This window comes from Solanum verrucosum, unplaced genomic scaffold (genome assembly GCF_900185275.1).
Source record: "Solanum verrucosum unplaced genomic scaffold, falcon-dt-bn FXZP01000252.1, whole genome shotgun sequence".
Classification (NCBI taxonomy): Eukaryota; Viridiplantae; Streptophyta; class Magnoliopsida; order Solanales; family Solanaceae; genus Solanum; species Solanum verrucosum.
The window spans coordinates 6,076,412-6,097,433 of NW_026019988.1; the positions used below are offsets into that span (position 1 = coordinate 6,076,412).

The 21,022-nt window shown below is 34.7% G+C and overlaps 1 protein-coding gene and 1 long non-coding RNA gene across 2 annotated transcripts in view; one reads left to right on the top strand and one right to left on the bottom strand.

Moving 5' to 3' along the window:
* The window catches only part of LOC125818670 (uncharacterized), a 52,647-nt gene that overhangs the window by 7,106 nt on the left and 24,519 nt on the right, over window positions 1–21,022 (bottom strand). The window lies entirely within an intron of this gene.
* On the top strand, window positions 4,331–6,844 carry LOC125818643 (disease resistance protein RPP13-like). The gene has a single exon (XM_049498155.1). It carries the CDS (start codon window positions 4,331–4,333, stop codon window positions 6,842–6,844), a length of 2,514 nt encoding a protein of 837 aa, XP_049354112.1.

The following is a 21,022-nucleotide window of genomic DNA, read 5'->3' on the forward strand; positions in this document are numbered from 1 at the left end:
GAAGTGGGAGATGGTCAATATGGATTTCATCACAGGGTTGCCAAGATCTCGCAGACAACATGATTCTATTTGGGTGATTGTCGACAGAATGACAAAGTCAGCTCATTTCCTACCGGTAAAGACTACCAATACAGCCGAAGATTATGCCAAGTTGTACGTTCAAGAGATAGTGAGACTTCATGGAGTCCTAATCTCCATTATTTCAGATAGAGGTGCACAGTTTACTGCACAGTTCTGGAAATCCTTTCAGAAAGGCTTGGGTTCGAAAGTGAACTTAAGTACTGCCTTTCATCCTCAGACTGATGGGCAAGCAGAACGCACTATTCAGACCTTAGAGGATATGTTGAGGGCTTGTGTGATCGATTTCAAAGGTAGTTGGGATGATCACCTACCTCTAATTGAATTTGCCTACAACAACAGTTATCACTCTAGCATCCAGATGGCTCCATATGAAGCTCTTTATGGGAGAAGATGTAGATCTCCTATTGGATGGTTTGAAGTCGGTGAAGCACAGTTGATAGGACCAGATTTAGTTCACCAAGCTATGGAGAAGGTGAAAGTGATTCAAGAGAGGTTGAAGACGGCACAGAGTCGTCAGAAATCCTACACTGATGTTAGGAGAAGGGCATTAGAGTTTAAAGTAGACAATTGGGTATATTTGAAGGTTTCACCCATGAAAGGCGTTATGAGGTTCGGTAAGAAGGGGAAACTCAGTCCCCGGTATATGGACCTTACCGCATAGCTAAGAGGATTGGCAATGTTGCTTATGAGTTGGAGTTATCACAAGAGCTAGCAGCGGTTCATCCGGTATTTCACATCTCTATGTTGAAAAAGTGCATAGGTGATCCTTCATTGATCCTACCGACTGAAAGTGTTAAGATCAAGGATAACTTATCTTATGAGGAAGTGCCGGTTCAGATTTTAGATCGCCAAGTTCGTAGGTTGAGAACGAAAGATGTGGCGTCAGTCACGGTCCTTTGGAAGAACCAATTTGTTGAGGAAGCCACTTGGGAAGCCGAAGAGGACATGAAGAAGAGATATCCGCATCTTTTTGAATCCGGAGGGAATGCGGATTAAGGTATTAATTTCCTTCTTAGTGCTCTTTAAAATATAATGGGCATGTTGTCGTTGTTGTTGTAGTTGTTGTTGTTGTTTGCATAATTGCTTGTTGAGTGTTTGAGTTAGATGTTACACCCTTAGTTTTGTAAGAGCAACCTCATTCGAGGACGAATGTTCCCAAGGGGGAGATATTGTAACATCCGGCAATATGAAATAATTGAAGAGGCTTAGAATTGGAAATTTTCATTTTTGGAAAGAATTTAAAGTTTTGGAAATTTTGGCTAAGTATGGAAAATGTGAAATTTTGGCCAACTTTGAACAGCCATAAATTCTAGCTCAGGATGAGTTAGGTGAAATTCCAGTTATGGTTGCAAAGTTCGTGGAACGACCTTTCCAACGCCACCGAGTTTGCTCGATTCCGAGTTCGTATGAGGGAGTTATGACCTTTGAAAGTTGGGCAGTTGACAAGGAAATCCGTCCGGGAATCATTAAGGGCATTTTAGTCTTTTCCCTAGCCAATTCTTTTGAGCTCATATTGTTGTATTAGGATGATCTTTGGATCATTTTTGTCCCATTTTTGAAAGAGAAAGAGTTAGGGTTCTTGAGATTGAAAAAGAGAAGAAGGAGAAGAAGAAGAAGAGAAGAAATAGGAGATTTGTCAAGACCATTGTGGATTTTCGTCGGGGGTGATCCCTATCAAGGTATGTGAGTTTTCCGTGTGGGTTGATCCTTTCCCTCACACACACCAAGTTTATTCTATGCTTTGAGAAAATATTGGGAATTGTTGTTGAAGTGTCGAAGTTGTTAGTTGTTGATATTGTTGTTGAGGTTGTTGAAGTTATTGTTCGTTGTGAGGCTTGATTGGGTTGTGCATTAAGTTGAAACCTATTGTATGTTGAGGGGATTATGATTCTAAGAGCTATGACCCTTTAAAGGTTGATCCACCATCGATTTGCAGAAATTTCTGGGCTGTCGATCCCCATCTACGGGACTGACCTACGGACCGTAGATCGATCGACGGTCCGTACTGGTCAACCGTCAATCGGAACAGAAGTTGGTTTTTAGGGCATCGATCTACGGTCACGACCTACGGTCCGTGGCCTGACCTACGGACCGTAAGTCAGGACCGTAGGTCAACACTTGGTCTTTTTTTCTTAAATGAATTCTGGGGAAAATCTCTGACGCAATCTACGGACCTGCAGTACGGACCGTAAGTCCATCTACGGTCCGTCGATGGCGTCCGTAAGTCCCATCTGTGTCACCAGAAATCTGAAGTCTCAGCCAAGTTTCCCTTCTTCTTTTCTCACTTTCTCATGCATGTTCCAAAGCAATTCACCTATGTTTTGTAGTTGTTTTCGACGTTCCAAAGTGCGTCTAAGCGTTCAAGAATCCTTCCATAACATGTGATCGAACACCTTGAATTCATAATTCCGATTCAAGGAAAGATAGTTCCAAGTCAAGTGAAGTTTCAAGTCGAGTAAGAGTCTTAGTTTCAAGCTAAGTCATGAGTTTAAAGTTGAATTCTCTTCTTAAAAAAAAAAAGAAAGCTATTAGGGAACTAAGTATTCCCAAAGGAGGTTGTAAATGCTATTATATTTGAATAAGAAGGGAATCATGTTTTCTTTCCCCAAAGGAGCCTTTGGGCTAAAGTTTTGAGTAATTATCTCAATCAAAGAAAGAAGTTATTTTAAAAGCATGAGCCAAAGTATTTTTGGGAGTAGTATTGAGCACCGAATTGGGGACACGAGTTCATATTAACTCAACTCTCCATAAGAACCATGCGCTAACATGGGACTTGACGTATCATTCTTTTTAGATGATCACGTAAGATTAGGCTAGTGGATCCACTAAGCAAAAGTAAGGTCCTATATCGATGGCAAGGTATAGGATGGTCCTTGGCAACGTGAGGTAAAACGTTGTATCATCACTAAGGCTCGTAGTGGTGGTTGTCGGTTAAAGAACCTCCCACAAAGCTGTATTATGTTTATAAAAGAAAAGTCGAGTTTGTTGTCATTTTATCCTTAACGATCTAAGTTGTTTACATTCTTTTACAAGCTGTATATGTATGGCTTGTGTCTCATTGCTTTACTTTGAGTCCAGTTATTTATATGAGTTGTTCAGAGTCAAGGTAAGTGATCTCTTGTTCTCCTTTCAAGCTTAAGTTGGGGTTCAGCTTTTCCAGCTCACATATTCATACATTCCATGTACTGATGCCAGTTGGCCTGCATCGTCTTATGATGCAGATTCAGGTACCCCGGATCAGCATCCTGCACGTCGTTGATCCAGCCAAGCACTCCAGAGTTTGTGGTGAACCTCCTTGCATTCCGGAGGACTCAATTATTTTGTGTACTTAGTTTTGTTCTATTAGGATGTTGCGGGGTCTGTCCCCACATCCATCTCAGAATATTAGAGGCTTCAATAGATAGTCAGTCAGTCAGTCAGTTTTGAGTCTCTCATCCATGTATGCGTAGATATATATGTAAATATTCTATTTTGAGACTCGAGTTGCCCTTTGGGCCATACTTTTATTAGTTAAGTTGTTTATGTCTTTGCATGGCATTGAGTTATTCTGTTGAGTTAAGTTTCCGCTGAGTTAAGAAAGCCGGGCCAAGGGTTCGCCTGGGGCCAGCAATGGTCTCCAGGTGCCGGTCCCGCCCAGGGTGTAGGCTCGGGGCGTGACACTATCCAACTATAAGAGGCAGCTGAGTCAATTTTCTTGTGAACATTTCTAGCGTACAAGGTCTTGTACGACGACTTAAAATGGGCAGGTTGAATTGAATATGAGCGGATTGAAACTAGATTTCTAGATTGTATTGTTTTCCGTTATTTACATGCTGTCACACAACAGTAATTTGAAAAAGGAACTACACGAAAAGTAGGTTGCATGATAAAACAGAATTACTAGATATTTAATACCACTAACTACCATTACCATGAATCATCATATTTTATCACCGCATTAGATATGACAATCAAGAAGAAGTGAGATATTCCAAAAAAAAATGCACCTTTCGCTTTAGTGGGAAATTTCAAAAAGCTTTAATACATCTTTTTCCTTTTTGATAATGGTTGTCTAATCGTACTTCTTTTATTCAGAAACCACATGGTCATGTTTAGTTTTTTCTGAACTTTAATCATATAAGTGATAAGTGGACCCTTAATTGAACACATTATTTGTTCTTACTTTTATGTCTATTCCTTCTGATCTCTATCTCCCATTTCCCAACTTGTATTCCAATCTTATTTTCAATCAAAAGTAGTATTCCTGAAGATGGATGATGCCTTTCTGTCATTTGCAGTTCAAAAATTGGGTGATTTCCTCATAGAACAAGTTTCCCTGCATAAAAATCTGAGAAATGAAATTGAGTGGCTGAGAAATGAGCTACTCTTCATACAGTCTTTCCTCAAAGATGCAGAACTAAAGCAATGTGTAGATCATAGAGTCCAACAGTGGGTGTTTGAAATCAACACTATTGCTAATGATGCTGTTGCTATACTCGAGACTTACACCTTCGAGGCTGATAAAGGTGCTAGTTGTCTCAAGGCTTGCGCTTGCATCTGTAGGAAGGAGAAGAAATTCTACAATGTCCTCAAGGAGATTCAATCACTCAAGCAGAGAATCTTAGATATCTCTCGCAAACGAGAGACATATGGTATTACAAATATCAATAGTAATGCTGGAGAAGGGCCAAGTAATCAGGTTACAACATTGAGGAGAACTACCTCATATGTGGATGACCAGGATTACATTTTTGTTGGACTTCAGGATGTTGTACAAACATTGCTAGCTCAACTTCTCAAAGCAGAGCCTCGTCGAACCGTCCTCTCCATTTATGGCATGGGCGGATTAGGCAAGACCACTCTTGCCAGAAAACTCTACAAAAATCCTAATATAGCCTCTAGCTTCTCTACACGCGCTTGGATATGTGTTTCTCAAGAGTACAACACAATGGATCTTCTTAAGACTATCATAAAATCCATCCAAGGTCGCACCAAGGGAACTCTAGGATTGTTAGAAACTATGACAGAAGGAGATCTAGAAGTTCACCTTCGTGATCTATTGAAAGAACGCAAATACCTTGTGGTGGTTGATGATGTATGGCAGAGAGAAGCATGGGAAAGTTTGAAAAGAGCATTCCCGGATAGCAAGAATGGCAGCAGAGTTATTATTACCACGCGCAAAGAGGATGTCGCTGAAAGAGCAGACAACAGAGGTTTTGTCCATAAAATTCGTTTCCTAAGCCAAGAAGAAAGTTGGGATCTCTTTTGTAGGAAAATAGTTGATGTTCGAGCAATGGTTCCAGCAATGGAAAGTCTAGCTAAGGATATGGTGGAAAAGTGTAGAGGCTTACCTCTTGCAATTGTTGTATTGAGTGGACTACTTTCGCATAGAGTGGGGATGGGCAAATGGCAAGAAGTGAAAGATCAACTTTGGAAGAACATTATTGAGGATAAATTTATTGAAATCTCCTGCATTCTATCATTAAGCTACAACGATTTATCAACTGTGCTCAAGCAGTGTTTTCTGTACTTTGGTATTTTTCCAGAAGATCAAGTTCTCGAGGCTGAAAACATAATAAGGTTGTGGATGGCTGAGGGTTTCGTACCAAATGGAGAAGAAAGAATGGAGGATGTCGCTGAAGGCTTCTTGAATGAGCTGATAAGACGAAGCTTGGTTCAAGTGGTGGATACGTTTTGGGAAAAAGTTACTGAATGTAGGGTTCATGATTTACTCCGTGATCTTGCCATACAAAAGGCATCCGACACAAACCTCTTTGACATTTATCATCCAAGAAAGCACTCCAAATCCTCTTCATGTATCAGACTTGCCTTATATGGTCAAGGAGAAAGGTATCACTCACTTGATCTTTCTAATTTGAAGTTGAGGTCAATTATGTTCTTCGATCCAGTTTTTCCTAATGTGTTCCAACATATAGATGTGTTTCAACATATATATGTGTTGTACTTGCATATTAAAGGCGGTGGTGCTATACCTGATGCCATAGGGAGTTTGTACCACCTCAAGTTGTTAAACTTGAGCGGTATCAATGACCTTCCCTCTTCCATTGGCAACCTCAAGAATCTACAGACACTTGTTGTCAGTGAGGGCAGATACTTTATCATACTACCCCGCAAGACAGCTGACCTAATAAATCTAAGACATTTAGTTGCTCGGTATTCAAAACCTCTGGTACGTATAAGCAAACTGACTAGTCTTCAAGTTCTTAAAGGTGTTGGTTGTGATCAATGGAAAGATGTTGACCCTATTGATTTAGTCAATCTTAGAGAATTAAGCATGTTTGATATTATCAACTCTTACTCCCTAAACAACATTAGCAGCTTGAAAAACCTTAGCACTCTCAAATTGATTTGTGGAGAAGGTCAATCATTTCCATCCCTTGAATTTGTTAATTGTTGTGAAAAGCTCCAGAAATTGTGGTTAGAAGGGAGAATAGTGAAACTGCCTGATCTGTTTCCAAATTCCATCACAATGATGGTTCTGAGGTTCTCAGTATTGACAGAAGATCCGATGCCTATTTTGGGAATGTTGCCAAACCTAAGGAATCTCTATTTAGTAGCAGCTTATGAAGGAGAAGAAATAATGTGCAGTGATAACAACTTCAGTCAACTAGAGTTCCTTAGTCTTTATGATCTTGAGAACTTAGAAAGATGGAATTTAGGCACAAGTGCCATGCCTCTGATTAAAGGTCTTAGTATCCATAACTGTCCAAATTTAAAGGAGATTCCTGAGAGAACGAAAGACGTGGAGCTGTTGAAGAGGTGAAGCTTTTCAAGCACATATATAATCGTAGAGGTATTGATGGGGGCATGGCATTTCTGCCAAGCACATATTGGTTATTAATTGAGTGGTTTTAGTGTTTCATTTCTTATTATTGTTTTAAGCTTTTTGAGTTGGTTTGAACATAATTCGTCTACTGTATGTTCTCTTGCTTATCCACATTTAAGACAATGCTTTATTTATAGGCATAATACATATATTGGCCCCTAAACTTGGCTTCAAATTTTAACTTTGACCTCCAACTTTCATAATGCACAAATAGGCACTTTAACTATCCTACCTTTAAATAAATAAACACGCGATTTTTGGAGTCAAAAGCATGAAATGCACACGCTGCCACGTGTATTAGTGACCCACTCAATGGCTGCCAACTATTCAATGCATATGGGCCCATTTTCCTGTCTATTTGACACCTTTTCAAATAATTTCTCTTTATTTTTGCCTCACAACTTCTTCCTTCACTTTCATTTTGTGGTAAATTAATATTTGAAAATGTCAATTATTCAATTTATAATTTATTTGTCTTATTTTTTTTTTAATTTATGTGTATTCAAAGATTACATTTAAGATACTATAAATTATTAGACTTAATATTTAAAAAATTTTATTACAAATTTGAAAATTACGTAATATACACTATTAATTACAATAATTACTAATTTAAAATATTTTTTCAATCTAATAAGAACCTACAAACACACTATACGTTATATTTAAAAGTACTATAAATCATAATTAAAATATATTTTTTTTAGAAAATTTTTTGTTGACTCTTGAAATTCTATTGGTGACACATGAATTTGAATAGATGGAACAATATATATTGAAAGTTAACAATACTATAAGTTATTCGAAAATGACGTTAATGATTTTTATAAACAACAAATTAGCAACTAAAATATTTTTGAAAAAACATACAAAAAATTAGTTGATGAATCAGCCACCACACCGTGGACATGTATGCTTTTTGTGATTAAAATTGAGTTTAAGGGTTATTTTGGTCATTTAAGGATTTTTCTTTAAACTTCAAGCTTTATTAATAGTGATGTATTCATTTTAGAGTTAACATGAACATTTACTACCATATAAATATATATAATTTATTCAAATTTAAAATTTAAAACTATTTATTTAACGTCAATTAAAAATTAACTTTTAAATTAATTATTAGCACGGGCTCGTCATCACTAGTATATAATATAATAAGCGGGAATAGAGGGGACCTTGGGGTCGACACGTGTTCCTTTTTCCTTCTGGACAAAAAAAGACTATACAGACAAGAGGTCAACCTGTAAAAAAAAAGGGGGACCCATATTTTACTATTGAAGGATACGTGTTTCTTTTAAATTTCTTTTACCATACTAAATAATTGTATAAAATATTATAAATCACGATAATTAATTACTTAAATATTTAAAAGATATAAAAATATATAAAAGATCTGATTGACTCTTCAAATTTTACCGGTGACGCATAAATTCGGACAAATGAAATAATATAAATTATTTGATAATTTCTTAGAAAGTACTATAAATTACAGTAATTAACAGCTAAAAATATTTCAAAGACAAAAAAAATTGATTGAATCTCAAAAAAAATAATTAGTAATACACGTGTTCCTTTTTCCTTCTTGCCAAAAAAAAACTTCATTATAATTTTTTTTCGTAATAACAAAATTTTTTATTAAATGTCACTTGCATTTTGCAGTAAACAACAAATAATGCAAAAAAGAGGGGAAAATTGTTGAAAAAAATATAAAAAGGGTTTAATTGTCCTTTCAATGCTTTTTTTACTGTTGACCCCCTGAATTTTTCCATCTGACGCGCCTAATTTGAGTGTATTTCACGCATTTTGCCAGGTAGGATCCGAGTGTTTTTTTGTTTAAGTTTTGGATAGTTAAAGTGCCTATTTGTGCACTTACAAAGTTAAAGGTCAAAGTTAAAATTTGAAGTCAAGTTTAGGGGTCAATATATGTATTATGCCTTATTTATATGTTAAAAAAATGAAATTAAAAATACTCTCTTGTCCACAATTTAGTAGTATTTTTTTGTTCCTCTTTAATATAAATATAAATAATATTTGTGTTAAATCAACAGAGAAGAAGCTCTCACTTGAATACATTTACCTTCATCAACTTGCCTTCTCCAACCATCAATCAAATTTGCTGTTTTTTCTTATGTTTTCGTTTTTCAATGTTTAATTTATTTCTGTTTTTGGCTTTTCTTCGTGTGTGGAAACATGTGTTGGAAAGCAACTTTTTTTTTTTTGGATTTTGTGATGATTTAATTAACGGAAAAAGGGTTTATAATATTCTTAAATCATGTAAAATGAATAAAAATATCCTTCATTGATAGTTTGATCCAAAAATATCATTATCTTTAATAGTTTGATCTATAAATGCTGTTATTGTTACTTAATAAGTCCAAACTGTCTTTTCCCAATTAAATTTATTATTTCTCTTTTTTTTTAAAGCACGTTCTTTTCCTAATAATGTTTTTTCTTCATTAGAAAATGTTTATCCTACTTCAATTAATGACGGGGTTACTATGAGGGCATATAATAAAAGAAGTTGAGAACTCGCTCAGTGTACAACGAGAATAGCAAAAAAAAAAAACTTTCAAACTCGCTTAGTATGGAGCGATTTTTGGAAAAAGAAATAGTGAGCAAATCGCACATAAGTCAACGAGAAAAAAGATAAAACAAAAGAGAAAATTGCTCATAATTCAACTATTTAAACAAAAGGACATTAAAGAACTAAATTCAATTATTTGCAACACTAAGAAACTGCATGTCCATTGCTAAATACGATTTCTCCTATTCCAACAGCAAATCTCAATATGTATTTTGTCAATCACGCATCACAAAGTTACAACGGAAGACAAGGACTTCCAATGGTGTAGATCTTTCGGCCTTTATTCTTCTTTGTAATATTCAATTTTGGGTTTAGGCAAATATTGTATATATAGTATATGATGTTGTAAAATATAATTAATATTACTAAATTAAAGCTTTTTAGTAAATAATTATAATTGAACGAACATAGGACAAGTGTTTTTAAATTATTAATACATATTGTAATAAAATTACTTGTATTTTGAGATCAAAATGACCAGATATCATTAAAACATTTCAAAATACATTCAAAGTTTAAATATGGGATAAAGTGACATTTCTTTAATAATATTATTTCTTACTTCACTCAATTTTGTAAACAAATCTAACCAACAAAATAGAAAAAAAATATTCAGTCAAAAAATGTCACCAATAGCCTTTCCTCTTGAGGTTATGAACATAAATGATGTACATCATTTAAGTACAAATTTTGTCTTAAATATTCATACTTGTAATTTAGTATGCGCATGACACTAATAAGGATTACCAAAGTATTTCAATATTTTATCTTCATATGTAACATATCTTTTACAAAATATTATTACTCTATTAATATTTGAGTAAGGCTATCATAGAGAGGTAATTTTACAAAAAATGTGTACTTGGTTTATCATGAATGATGATTATATATACTTTCGTAGAATAATTTAATTTTAATATATGAATAACATCACCTATGGTGAAAAATATTTCATTTCATTAAGTTTCTACCTTATCTTTGTGGAGTTGTAGTCTTCTCCTTTTTTTTTTTGCCGCATACATATCATATAATTGGTCTAATGAAAGTATCTAGTATCTTATAAAAGTTGTATCATGATATTAAATATTTAAATTTTTCAATAACAAAAAATAATAGATGAATAAAATGTAAAGTATTATTTATAGAATCATTAATTTGATTTAAGATCATTTAATGATCAATCACTATTTTCTTATCTATTTTCATATAGCTAGTAAGGAGTGTATCTTGTGACATAAAGAAAAATTATATGGAACAATACATAATCAATGAAGAAGGAAGACGGAAATATATGTTCGTGCTATATTCACTCTAGTGTTCCATTTGATTTAAATCTCTTGCCACCAATACTTACTTTCTCCGTTCATTTTTACGTACATATCTATTAAAAAATAATTATTATCATGCCTATGTTATCATATTATAAGTAAGAGAAAAGACATAAAGTCACCACTGAAGTTGTCCCATATTTTCATAAAGACACCTTAACTTTGGAAGTGTCCTATCACCCTACAGAACTTTTTGATATCTTTGTAAATGGGCCATTTTGACTCATTCCCTCGTCTGGGTTGTCGCGCGTGATGCTCACTCTTTTCAACCCGTTCAGCCCGACCCGATTCTTTACTAAAGTAGAAAAGTCTTTTTTTCTTTGTTATTTCTCAGCTTTCCAAATTCTTCACATTTTCTTGTCTCTCTATCAAGGAACTTGAGAACAAGAGGAAGGAGAGAGTGCAGGTAGCATACGAGAGGAGAAAGCAGTTGGCAAAACTTAGAGTTAAGGCTGAGAAAGTTGTTGAGGACTGAGGAGAAGCTTGGACCTCAACTCGGCATTATTGCTCTAATCAAGAATTGAATTGGAACATAGTTATTTTGAAGTACAATTTTGTTGAAGATCGATAAATCGACTTATAATTATCTTTCTCTTTTTGTTTCTCTTTCTTGGTATTGTAATTGGGTTTTGCTTTGATTTTTGCCTTTCTCTGTTTTTGGGTTGAATTTTTTTTAGTATTTTCTCACTTGGGTGTGAACAATTTTTGTTGGGTGTGAGTTTTTCAGTCAAATTAGGATTTCAAAATAGAGGGAATTTGAGAATTGATTGCTCAATTGAGACTTTAAGGAAGTTGTTAATGGAGATGATTATAAAGAAGAGCTTGAAAATGGTAATGTTGAGTTTGAAACGTAATGTTTTGGGGAAGAAGATGATTTAAAGCACTTAAATAATTAATAAAAAAACCAGTGAAATGTGGCACCTTTTAATTGGGTTTTATCAGAAAAAATAAACATTCACGCGCGTATTGTGCGTGTTCACAAACCAGTTGAGAAAATGGGTCAAAATGACCCTTTTGCAACGATATTCAATACTTTTGTGGGGTAATAGGACACCTGTATAGTTAAAGTGTCTTTTTGAAAATTCGAGACAACTTTAGATGTGACTTTATGTCTTTACTCTATAAGTAAAAGTGAAAATCTATTTTTGAATAGTGAATTTAACATCAAAACTAATAATTCAATGGACTATGTTGATACCCCATTGTTTTAGAAAAAATAGGAAGAAACTCCTTCGTTTGAAGAAAAAGAATAGAAAATAAAAAAACAAAGAAGAACTATCTTACCCAAATCATATGCCTTTTTTCATAGATGTTTAATATTATTGTCTCTCCCACAACTTTTCGTCACTGTTAACTCATGAAAATGGTAAGAGAAAAAAATACGAGTGTGAATTGATGAATGATTTGCTACAATTTTTTCACCAACTTTTTCTTATGAGGTACCTCGAATTTCGTTAAATTTCGAACTTCATCAATTTTTGTAAATAACACTTGAGATTTTTTAAGAAGAAGAAGAGTAGAGAACTTAAAGAAATTGTAGTTTAAAAGTGTGAGGAAACCCCTCTTTTTATAGCCGTCAAATAGTAGTATGAATAGGTGTTAATTGTGCCTTATCTGAAAAGTCACAACCTTTCAAAAAAGTCATTGCTTATCAGCAAAGTCATAACCCTTTGAAAAAGGCACAACTCATCAGAAAAGGCACAACCCTTTAGAAAAGTCACAACCCTTCGGAAAAGTGATAACTCATTGAAAAAGTCACAACCTGTAAAAAAAGTCACAATCCTTTGGAAAAATCACAACACATTGAAAAAGTCACAATCCTTTAATTTGAAAAGGTATCCACTTTCAATATAATAAACTTATTTAAATTAATAAATAAATAAATTGAGTATTTTTAATTGGGGGTATTATTGTAATTCAACATTCAAGTTTGGAGTTCATGCTTTTAAGGTAGTATAGAATTAACGGTAAAAAATGAAATGCTATCTTTTAAAATTCATTTGGATAGTTGAGCTCCTGATAAATTAATATCTAGTTATTGAAAATCTTATAATATCACATGAGAATGACCTAGCTCCTATGGTGAGATTTGATATCTTTGATCAATAAAATTTTGATAAACCATTTTGTTATTAAAACTGATAAGAACAAATACAACATTCATATCCTTCTTAAGACTTTAATTATAACAACATATATAGTAAAAAAAAATACATAAGGAGTAGAGTTCTTGATGATACCTTCTCCCGTAACCAAATAAAATTCAAAAGCCTTAATAATGATCCAAGTGCTTCACTACTTTAACTGTACAAAAAATGGATAACCTTTTGTAGGGATTCTTCTCATGAAATAAAAATAATGATTTATATAGATAAAAGTAGAGGAATATCAAAGACATCCTAAAGTTTTGAATTAAATATTTGAAAGTTACGAATATGAAAAACATGAGAGTTATGATTATTAAGAGTACCAATTGAATAGGTAATTATAATAGATATGAATTATGAAGGTGAGTATTTAAAGCAAAATAAGAAGAAAAATAATAAATAAGTAAATAAAAGAGAGAAAAACATTACGGCAAATGATATTTAAATAGATAGTGTTATCATATTATTTATAGTGAACAAAAAATAACCACATCATAATAATAAGACTTCAAATATAATTCTTTGATTTTTCCTATACATGAAAGTATTAATTACTTTTATGAACTGCATAAAATACAAAATGCACATAAATTTTCATAAAGTCAAATACTACTACATTAATTAAGTTATTTAAATTATTTTAGAGAAGGGGGAAAGGTTTAGTTAGAGTATCCGATACAAGTTTTCACGTACTAAATAAATGCACATACTTTTATGGATATTTTAATCTGGGAAAATGCATAAGTACCCCCCAGCCTATACCCGAAATCCCAGAGACACACCTAACGTTTACTAAGGTCCTATTACCTCCCCGAACTTATTTTATATGTAATATTCTACCCCTTTTTGGCCTACGTGGCACTGTCTTGTGGGCCCAACGCATGTTGACATTTTTTTCGAGGATAGTGCCACGTAGGCCAAAAAGGGGTAGAATATTATAGATAAATTAAGTTCGGGGGGGGGGGGGGTAATAGGACCTTAGTAAAGGTTAGGTATGTCTCTGGGATTTCGGGCATAGGCTGGAGGGATACTTATGCATTTTCCCTTTTAATCTTTGTTATAAATACATTAATGTGGATGTCATCCGTAACTCTCTTCAAAGATCATTCGTAACTCTCTTTGAAGTTCATGTATGAAATAAATGAACACTATTTAGTTCATGTAACTTTCAAGAGACATTTTGTCCTATAAATAGGCGATGATTATTTTATAAAAGATACAATTGAAAAGTACAGAAGAAAGAAATAAGAAAGCATTATCCCTCATATATCTTGTCTATATATTTATTGTCTGATATTATTTTATATTGCTAATATTTCACAACACGTTATCAGCACGAGTCTCTAACCAACTGAGACCTACTTAATTCGAAATTAATTCCTAAAAGTTAATCAACTTTCTTTTAGAGTCAGGTATACATTTATATGTTTATAACACCTCTTATAGGACTTGCATAAATCTTTGATCGATAATTTAATTACTGCATATATAACTTGATTTAGCTATTATTATGATACTTTACTAGGCATAATAATCAATACGTTGCAAGTTTATATTGTTATGTTATTTATATGCTACTAACTTATAACTCTAAATTAATTACTAAGTAATATGATAGCATGCTAGTTAAAATAACTCGTAAGTATTTTCATACATTATGATAAGTATATTGGTGTGTCATAAAGAAGAATATTATTGTATTAAATATGACTTGAAACTCTTACAAAAATTTGGCGTTAATATCTATTGAAACTAATAATAAATATTGTACAACAATTAAAATTACATATTAAAACTATTGTTTCAATACATCATTAGTTTATATGTTTTTGAGACATTCAATGTGCATGCATATAACATATAATATATTTTATAATTATATTATACTTTATCATTTATTATAAAGAAACCAACATCATAATATTAACTAAATTATTTTATGATAGTTTTCATCATGTCGAATTTGTCAAAGCTTGAATTTGTGGCACTTGACATTTCTGGAAAGAACTATTTGTCATGGGTACTTGATGCTGAAATTCACCTTACCGCTAAGGGTCTTGGTGATTGTATAATCGAAGGAAATAAAGCATCAAGTCAGGATAAAGCGAAAGCTATGATTTTCCTTCGTCATCATCTTGATGAAAGCCTGAAGGTTGAATACTTAACAGTGAAAGATCCACTTGAATTGTGGATAGGTTTAAAAGGGAGGTATGACCACCTCAAGGCAACTGTATTGCCAAGGGTTCGTTATGAGTGGATGCACTTACAGTTTCAAGATTATAAAACTGTAATTGAGTATAACTCTGCTGTATTTAGAATCACTTCCCAATTAAAATTATGTGGGGATGTTATAAAAGACGAGGACATGTTGGAAAAGACACTAACTACTTTCCATGCCTCCAATATGATATTACAGCAACAATACCGTGAAAAGGGTTTTAAAAAATACTCTGAATTAATCTCATGCCTTCTGGTGGCTGAGCAGCATAATGGCCTTTTAATGAAAAATCATGAAGCCCGTCCCACTGGAAGTGCTCCATTATCGGAGGCCCACGGGGTAGAAGCACACGGCCAGTCTGAAATAAGACAAAATAATCGGGGCCATGATAATGTGCGTGGACGTGGCAAAGGCAAAAGACGATATAATAATCGTCAAGGTGGTGGTCATAACAAAAGGGAGAACAATATGGGTTCTCAAAATAATCCTTCAAAAGGCAAGGGCGATCACTGTCATCGTTGTGGCCTTAAAGGTCACTGGAAAAATGAATGTCGGGCACCTGAGCATTTTGTCAGGCTGTATCAAAATTCCTTTAAAAGGAAAGGGAATAAAGGTGGTGCCTCCTTTTCTAATGCCCGAGTGGAGTCACATTTGACTCTAAAAAATGATGCTCAGGCAGGGTCTTCTCAAAAATATGATGAGAATGTTGAGGCGAATTTAGCATTGAAAGATGATGCTTTTGATTGGCTCGATGATATTACTCATCTAGAAGCCGAGGACTTCTTTAGGGATCACAATTGAAGATTGATAATTGAATTGGGAAATGAATAATATTATGTGTTTTTAATGTCTTACTTAAAGTTCATGTACTTAAATTTTCTTTTGTTAAGTTTCATACTTCTTATTATGTATTTTTATTTTTATGAAGATAAATAAAATTTCCTAGTCTTCAGTTGGATCCAAGATGAGTAATGGAGATATGTGTCTTCTAGACAATGCCACAACTCATACGATACTAAGAGAAAAGAAATATTTCTCTCATTTGGTAATGAAAAAGGCATATGTTAATACAATATCTGGTAGTACAAAATTGATTGAGGGCTCTGGAAGAGCAGCCTTGTTACTACCCGGAGGAACATTATTGGTAATTGATAATGCATTGTATTGTAGTAAGTCTCATAGAAGTTTGTTAAGTTTCAAGGTTATTCGCCAAAATGGCTATCATGCTAAGACTGCGAATGAAGGAAATGTTGAATACCTTTATATTACTACAATAAATGCGGAGAAGAAAACTGTGCATGAAAAATTGCTTGCACTCTCTTCTGGGTTGTACCATACAAATATTGGTACGGTTGAATCACATGCCATAGTAAACAAAAGGTTTACTGGTTCTAATGATTTTATCATTTGGCATGACCGGTTGGGCCATCTCGGTTATAATATGATACGCATAATAATTGAGAATTCACATGGACATAGTTTGAAGAACCAAAATGTTCTTCAATCAAAGGAATTCTCTTGTGCTGCTTGTTCACAAGGAAAGTTGGTTATCAAACCATCAACGACTAAGGTTAGAGTGGAATCTCCCGCATTTCTGGAACGGATACAGGGTGATATATGTGGGCCTATTCACCCTGCATGTGGACCATTTAAATATTATATGGTCTTGATAGATGCATCTACAAGATGGTCTCATGTGTGCTTATTATCAACTCGTAATATGGCTATTGCGAGGTTGTTGACTCAAATAATAAGGTTAAAATCACAATTTCCAGATTATGCAATAAAAACAATTCGTCTTGATAATGCTGGTGAGTTTACATCTCAGACATTTAATGATTATTGTTTGTCCACTGGAATAACAGTTGAACATCCTGTTGCACATGTTCATACTCAAAATGGTTTAGCAGAGTCATTGATTAAACGTCTTCAATTGATAGCTAGACCATTGTTGATGAGAACAAAGTTGCCTGTTTCGGTTTGGGGGCATGCTATTTTGCATGCAGCGGCACTTGTGCGCATAAGGCCAACCAGTTATCAAGACATCTCCTTATTACAATTGTTTTTTGGTCAGGAGCCAAACATTTCCCATCTTAGAATCTTTGGTTGTGCGGTATATGTTCCAATTGCCCCACCACAACGCACAAAGATGGGTCCCCAAAGAAGGTTGGGGATATATGTTGGGTATGAATGTCGTTCTATTATAAAATATTTGGAACCTAGAACTGGAGATTTATTTACGGCAAGGTTTGCTAATTGTCATTTTGATGAATCAGTATACCCAACATTAGGGGGAGAACAAAAGCAATTGGGAAATGAGATAGATTGAAATTCACTTTCACTGTCTCATTTAGATCCTCGAACAAATCAATGTGAGCAAGAATTTCAAAAGATAATTTTGTAACATCCGACAATTTAAAATGAACATGAAGAAGCTTGAAATTGGAAGTAGTCACTTTTGTAAAAAGTTCAGAATCTGGAAATTTGGCTAAGTCCAGAATCTGGAAATTTGGCTAAATTCAAAATCTGGAAATTTGGCTAAGTGTGGAAATCAGTGAGTTTTTGGCCAACTTTTAGAAGTCATAACTCCTAGCTCAGGATGATCCAGGAGTAGTTCCAATTATGTTTGGAAAGCCCTTGGAACGATCTTTCCAACGCCACCGAGTTTACTCGATTCCAAGTTCGTATGAGCGAGTTATGCCCTTTGAAAGTTGGGCAGTTGGCAGGGAGTCCGTCCGGAAATTTAAGGGCATTTTGGTCTTTTCACAAATCAATTGTTTTGGTTATATTAAAGTGTTAGACTGATTTTAGATCAGTTTGTCTCATTTTTTTTAAAGAGTAAAGAGTTAGGGTTCTTGAGAGTGAAGAAGAGAAGAAGAGGAGAATAAGAGGAGAAAGGGAAGATCAAGCAAAGATTCTTCAAGATCATCGTGGATTTTCGTCGGGGGTGATCCCTATCAAGGTATGTGAGTTCTTAGTGTTGGGTGATCCTTTCCCCCCGCACACCAAGCTCATTTTTATGATTTGAGAAAAGATTGGAATTGTTGTTGAAGTTGTTAGTTGTTATTGATGTTGTTAGTTGTGTTGTTGAAGTTATTGTTGGTTGTGGGACATGATTGGGTTGTGTATTTGAGTTGTAATCTCTTGTATGTTGAGGAATTTTATGATCCTTAGTGTTGGTTGGTTCATACCCCCACACACCAACTCGTTTTTAATTCCAAATAAGATCTATTTTGGTTGTTGAAGTTGTTGGTTGTGTTGTTGAAGTTCTTGCTGAATTGGGACAGGATTTGGTTGTGTTTTTGAGTGGAATCCACTGTAGGTTGAGGGGTTTATGACCCCAAGTGTTTGGGAAAAGAACCTTTGAAGTTAAGAGGGTTAGAGTTGGCAACATGAAGGAGAAAAGGCAGCCTGCTTTCAGGGAAACAAGTCTGCGTCGCGGCTGTTTTCAGAATTTAATTTCGCAATTCTTCTTAAGTTTAGTTGTCCTAAATTATTCCTAAACATCATGGGGTCCTTCCAAACACAAATCATTACCCTTGAATTCATAATCCAATTTAAGGAGAGTTAGTTCCAAGTCAAGTAAAGTTAGAATTCAAGTGAAGTTAGTTTCCAATTCAAGTGAAGTTAGTTTCCAAGTCAAGTGAAGTTAGTTTCCAAGTCAAGTCGAGTGAAATTAGAAGTCAAGCTTAGAAGTTAAGAAGTTAGTTCAAGCAAGTCCTCCAAGCTTTTCAAGAGTCTTTATTGAACGTTTTAAATTCATTCTAAGGCTCAAGTTGCAAGTCAAGTAAAGAGTAAAGAGTCAAGAGTCAAGAGTTTAAAGTTGAGTTCATTTCTCAAAGTTATTAGGGAACTATGTATTCCCAAAGAAGTTTTAAGGAAATGTCTTTACATCTAAACAAGGTTGGAAACTGAGATTTCCAAAGATCCTTCAAGCTAGTTTTTGAGTAATTATCTCATATCAGGAGGAATAAATATGTTTTAAAAACATAAGAGCTAGTACATTTTTGGGAGTAGTATCGAGCGCCGAATTGGGGGAGCGTTCAAAGAACCCGCAGCCCCCATAGAACCATGTTAGCCACCATGGGTAGAAAAGGATCATACTTTTTATGAATCCTTTTCAGATTAGACTAGTGGATCCATTAGGTAGTTCAGGTCTTATACCTTTGGCCGGGTATAAGATGCTCTGGCAGCGTGAGGTCGATCGCTGTATCATCACTATAGCTCTTATGTGATGGTTGTCGGTTAGAGAAACTCCCACAACAGTTATTGTATTTTTATACACAGAAATTATTGTATTTTACATACATCAGTTCAATTGTATTTCTATATACATCTCAGGCTTATTGTATCCTTGTATACACACAGAGTTTATAGCATGTTTTAAACAGTCTTTCTTTATATCACACTTGTTTTAAATTGCCTTATATTGAAAAAAGTCAGTCAGGTTGAGTTGAGTTGAGCAAAGTAAACTTTTCAGTTTCTTCCAAATTTCCTTCTAGCCTATGTTGCTTAGTTTTCCAGCTCGCATACTCGTACATTCCATGTACTGATGCCAGTTGGCCTGCATAGTCTTATGATGCAGATACAGGTACCCCGGATCAGCATCCTGCACGTCGTTGATCCAGCTGAGCACTCCAGAGTCAGTGGTGAGCCTCCTTGCATTCCGGAGGACTCAATTATTTTGTGTTCTTAGTTTTTGTTTTATTAGGATGTTGCGGGGTCTGTCCCAATATCCATCTCAGTATTTTAGAGGCTTCATAGACAGACAGTCAGTCAGTTAGTTTTGAGTCTCTCATCTATATATATATGTAAATATTCTATTTTGAGATTCGAGTTGCCTTTATGGCCATATTTTATAAGTTAAGTTGTTTTGTAATATTGCATTGCATTGAGTTATTCTGTTGGGTTAGGTTTCCGCTGATTTAAGAAAGTCAGGCCAAGGGTTCGCTTGGGGCCAGAAATGGTCTCCGGGTGCTGGTCCCGCCCAGGGTGTAGGCTCGGGGCGTGACAAATTTATTTGCAGAATATTGCAAATCAATTGCCGGATGCATTTACTAACCTTTCACGGGTTACTAAATCATATATCCAAGTTGCTAATGCTCAAGTTCGAGTTGATGTCCCGATAGGACAAAATGTTAAGGCAAATGAGTCTGGACCACGCTTAAAACGTGGTAGACCAATTGGTTTCAAGGATAAAAATCCTCGAAAAAGGAAAGGAATAAATGATCAAGATGATCATAATATATAGGCAATTGCTCATGAAGAGCTCCAAGACATAATAAATGAAGACACCACAGAGGAGGTCCATGTACCTGAAAATAATGAGAATGAAGAAATCTCTATAAATTATGTCTCGACGAGAAAAATGTGGAATCGAAATAATATTGTGTTGGATAATATTTTTGCCTATAATGTTGCAGTTGAAATAATGCAACAAGATGAGGATTTAGAACCACGATCTGTCAATGAATGTAGACAGAGAAATGATTGGTCAAAATGGAAGGAAGCAATTCAAACAGAATTGGCTTCACTTGAAAAACGTAAAGTTTTTGGACCAATAGTTCGAACCCCTGAAGGTGTCAAGCCAGTTGGGTACAAGTGGGTTTTTGTGCGAAAACGTAATGAAAATGGTAAAGTCGTAAGATATAAAGCACGACTTGTGGCACAAGGATTTTTGCAAAGACCTGACATTGATTATGAGGAGACATATTCTCTTGTGGTAGATGCAATTACCTTCAGGTATCTAATAAATATGACAGTTCATGAAAAGCTTGAAATGCATCTAATGGACGTTGTCACAGCCTATTTATATGGCTCACTAGACCACAATATTTT